At 62.5% G+C, this 2,868-nt stretch overlaps 2 protein-coding genes across 2 annotated transcripts in view; both read left to right on the forward strand.

Annotated features, from left to right (window-relative positions):
* The window catches only part of SYMPK (symplekin), a 9,477-nt gene extending 9,305 nt beyond the window's left edge, over positions 1 to 172 (forward strand). The window contains exon 24 of the mRNA XM_010567209.1: positions 159 to 172. Coding sequence (XP_010565511.1) covers positions 159 to 172 — 14 coding nt within the window. The remainder of the gene's footprint in view (positions 1 to 158) is intronic.
* A 74-nt stretch (positions 173 to 246) lies between these two features.
* Positions 247 to 2,868, forward strand: part of DMWD (dystrophia myotonica, WD repeat containing) — a 3,422-nt gene continuing 800 nt past the window's right edge. Inside the window, exons 1-3 of the mRNA XM_010567210.1 lie at positions 247 to 261; positions 465 to 647; positions 1,684 to 2,856. Of these exons, the coding sequence (XP_010565512.1) occupies positions 247 to 261; positions 465 to 647; positions 1,684 to 2,856 (1,371 nt within the window). The remainder of the gene's footprint in view (positions 262 to 464; positions 648 to 1,683; positions 2,857 to 2,868) is intronic.

Below are 2,868 nucleotides of genomic sequence, written 5' to 3' on the forward strand. Positions count from 1 at the left end.
GGGGACAGCGAGGCTGGCGGAGTGGTGGTGGGTGCCCGTGGGTGATGGTGATAGCGGGGCCGTTAAAGGGGACAACATGGGGCTGGTACCGGGGCTTCGGTCTAGCAACTGGGGATGGGGACATCGGGGCCGGTAACGGTGATCCCAGACCCTCCCAGGAGCCACCTGCTAACAGGGATGGTGACACCGGGGCTGGCTGGTAATGGTGACCACAGAACCCCCAGGAGCTGCCTGCTAATGGGGACGATGACACTGGGGCTGGTAATGGTGACCCAGGATGCACAGGGACGTTGGTGACACTGGAGCCCAGCCCAGGAGGGTGGTTGGCCCAGGCCAGGCAGTGGTGTGACAGTGACAAGGCCCCCCCCAGAAGTAGCAGGGTGGGCACGGGGGGGTTGTCCCCCTCAGTGACACATCCCCCCACGGTGACATTCCCCCATGGTGACGTCCCCATCCCCCCGCAGTCGCTGGACCTGCACAAGCCCATCGACAAACGCATTTACAAGGGGACGCAGCCGACCTGCCACGACTTCAACCAGTTCACTGCCGCCGCTGACACCATCGCTCTCCTGGTTGGCTTCTCAGCCGGGCAGGTCCAGTACCTCGACCTCGTTAAGAAGGACACCAGCAAGCTCTTTAATGAGGAGGTGAGCCCCACCCACATTGGGGAGATGGGGCACAAAGGGGGCCCACCCCCCCGCCTCAGGAGCTGCCACCACGCCAATGGTTGGGCATGGGGAGATGCCAGAAGGGCCGAGGTTTCTTCCCACCAAGAGACAGCAGCTTTACCGGGGCGGCGATCGTTAGGGGCCGGCTTTATTAGGGGTCCACGATGGTTGCACTGCCAGTGAGAGTTGGGGGCTGCACCATGACGCCTATTTGGGTCTCCAGATACACCAATTCAGGTCCCCAAACACACTGGTTTGGGTTTTGCCCTCGGCAGTGCCCCAGGGTTGTGCCACAGCCCTCGCTCATGTCCCCAGATGCACTCACTCATGTCCCTAAACATGCTGGTTTTGGTTTGTCCTTAGTGACACCCTGGGCCTGCGCCGTGACGTGGATTTGGGTCCCCAAATCTACTGATTCGGGTCCCTAAATGCCCCTTTTTTGGCTTTTTCCCTCAGTGACACCCCAGGGTTGTACCACAGCACTCAGTTGTGTCCCCAAACATGCCTGTTTGTGTCCCCAAATGTGCCACTTTGGGCTTTGCCCTCAGTGACGTCCCGGGGCTGCACCATGGTGTGGATTTGGGTCCCCAAATGTGCCACTTCGTGTCCCCAAATGCCATTTCCCCTTTGCCCTCAGCAAGACACTAGCGCTGCGCTGTGACACAGATTCAGGTCCCCAAATGCCCCTTTTTTTGGTTTCGCCCTGAGTGACACCCCAGGGTTGTGCCTCAGCCCTCAGTTGTGTCCCCAAACATGCCGCTTTGGGCTTTGCCCTCAGTGGTGCCCCAGGGCTGCACTGTGACATTGATTTGGGTCCACAGATGCCCCTTTTTTGGCTTTGCTCTCAGTGACACCCCAGGGTTGTGCCATGGCACTCGTGTCCCCAGACGTGCCAGTTTGGGCTCTGCCCTCAGCAACACCCCGGGGATGCACTGTGCTGCCGATCTGTCCCCAGACGTGCCCGGGGGCCCAATCCCACCACCCTGACCCCCCCCTTTTTCCCCCTGCCCCACAGCGCCTGATCGACAAGACGAAGGTGACCTTCGTTAAATGGCTGCCAGAGACGGAGCGGCTCTTCCTGGCTTCCCACGCCAGCGGCCACCTGTACCTGTACGACGCCGAACAGCCCTGCGGGGCCTCGGCCCCCCAGTACAACCTCCTGACGCAAGGAGAGGGCTTCAGCGTCTTTGCCTGTAAGAGCAAGACCCCCCGAAACCCCCTCCTCAAATGGGTGGTGGGCGAGGGGGCTCTTAACGAATTCGCCTTCTCGCCGGACGGGCGCTCGCTGGCCTGCGTCAGCCAGGACGGCTGCCTGCGTGTCTTCCACTTCGACTCCATGCTGCTGCAGGGGATGATGAAGAGTTATTTCGGGGGGTTGCTCTGCGTCTGTTGGAGCCCCGACGGGCGTTACGTGGTGACAGGGGGTGAGGACGACCTGGTGACCGTCTGGTCCTTCGCCGAGGGGCGGGTCGTGGCTCGAGGTCACGGTCACAAGTCTTGGGTCAACGCCGTGGCCTTCGATCCCTTCACCGAGGCAGCCCAGACCCCCCAGCCCCCTGAGCTAAGTGGGGGTGAGGAGGAGGTTGAGCCCCCCGATCCCCTTGTCCGCCGCTCCCCCGCTGTCACCTACCGCTTCGGCTCAGCTGGCCAGGACACCCAGTTCTGCCTGTGGGACCTGACCGAGGACGTCCTCTACCCTCGGCCTCCCCTCTCCCGTGCCCGTACCCTCACTGGATCGGGGGACACCAGCATTCCCATGCCAGGGCTACCCCGCTCACTCTCCCGCTCCAACAGCCTCCCGCAGCCAGCGGGGACGGGCTCAGCCCGCGGCCCCCCGCCTGACGTCCCCCCAGCCCTCAGCGTTGGTCGCTTCGCCACGTTGACATTGCAGGAACGTAAGGGACCCTCGGGCGCTGAAAAAGAGCACAAACGTTACCACAGTTTGGGTAACATCAGCCGGAGCGGGGAGAAACCTCCCAGCGGTGCCGGATCCCGGGGACGGCTGGATACAGCCAAGGTGCTGGGGACCGCGCTGTGCCCTCGGATTCACGAGGTGCCACTGCTGGAACCCCTCGTCTGCAAGAAGATCGCCCATGAACGGTTGACGGTGCTGCTCTTCTTGGAGGATTGTATCGTCACCGCCTGCCAGGAGGGACTCATTTGCACCTGGGCCCGGCCTGGCAAGGCTGTGAGTGTGCTG

The sequence above is a fragment of the Haliaeetus leucocephalus genome, unplaced genomic scaffold (assembly GCF_000737465.1).
Source record: "Haliaeetus leucocephalus isolate CR32 unplaced genomic scaffold, Haliaeetus_leucocephalus-4.0 Scaffold227, whole genome shotgun sequence".
Classification (NCBI taxonomy): Eukaryota; Metazoa; Chordata; class Aves; order Accipitriformes; family Accipitridae; genus Haliaeetus; species Haliaeetus leucocephalus.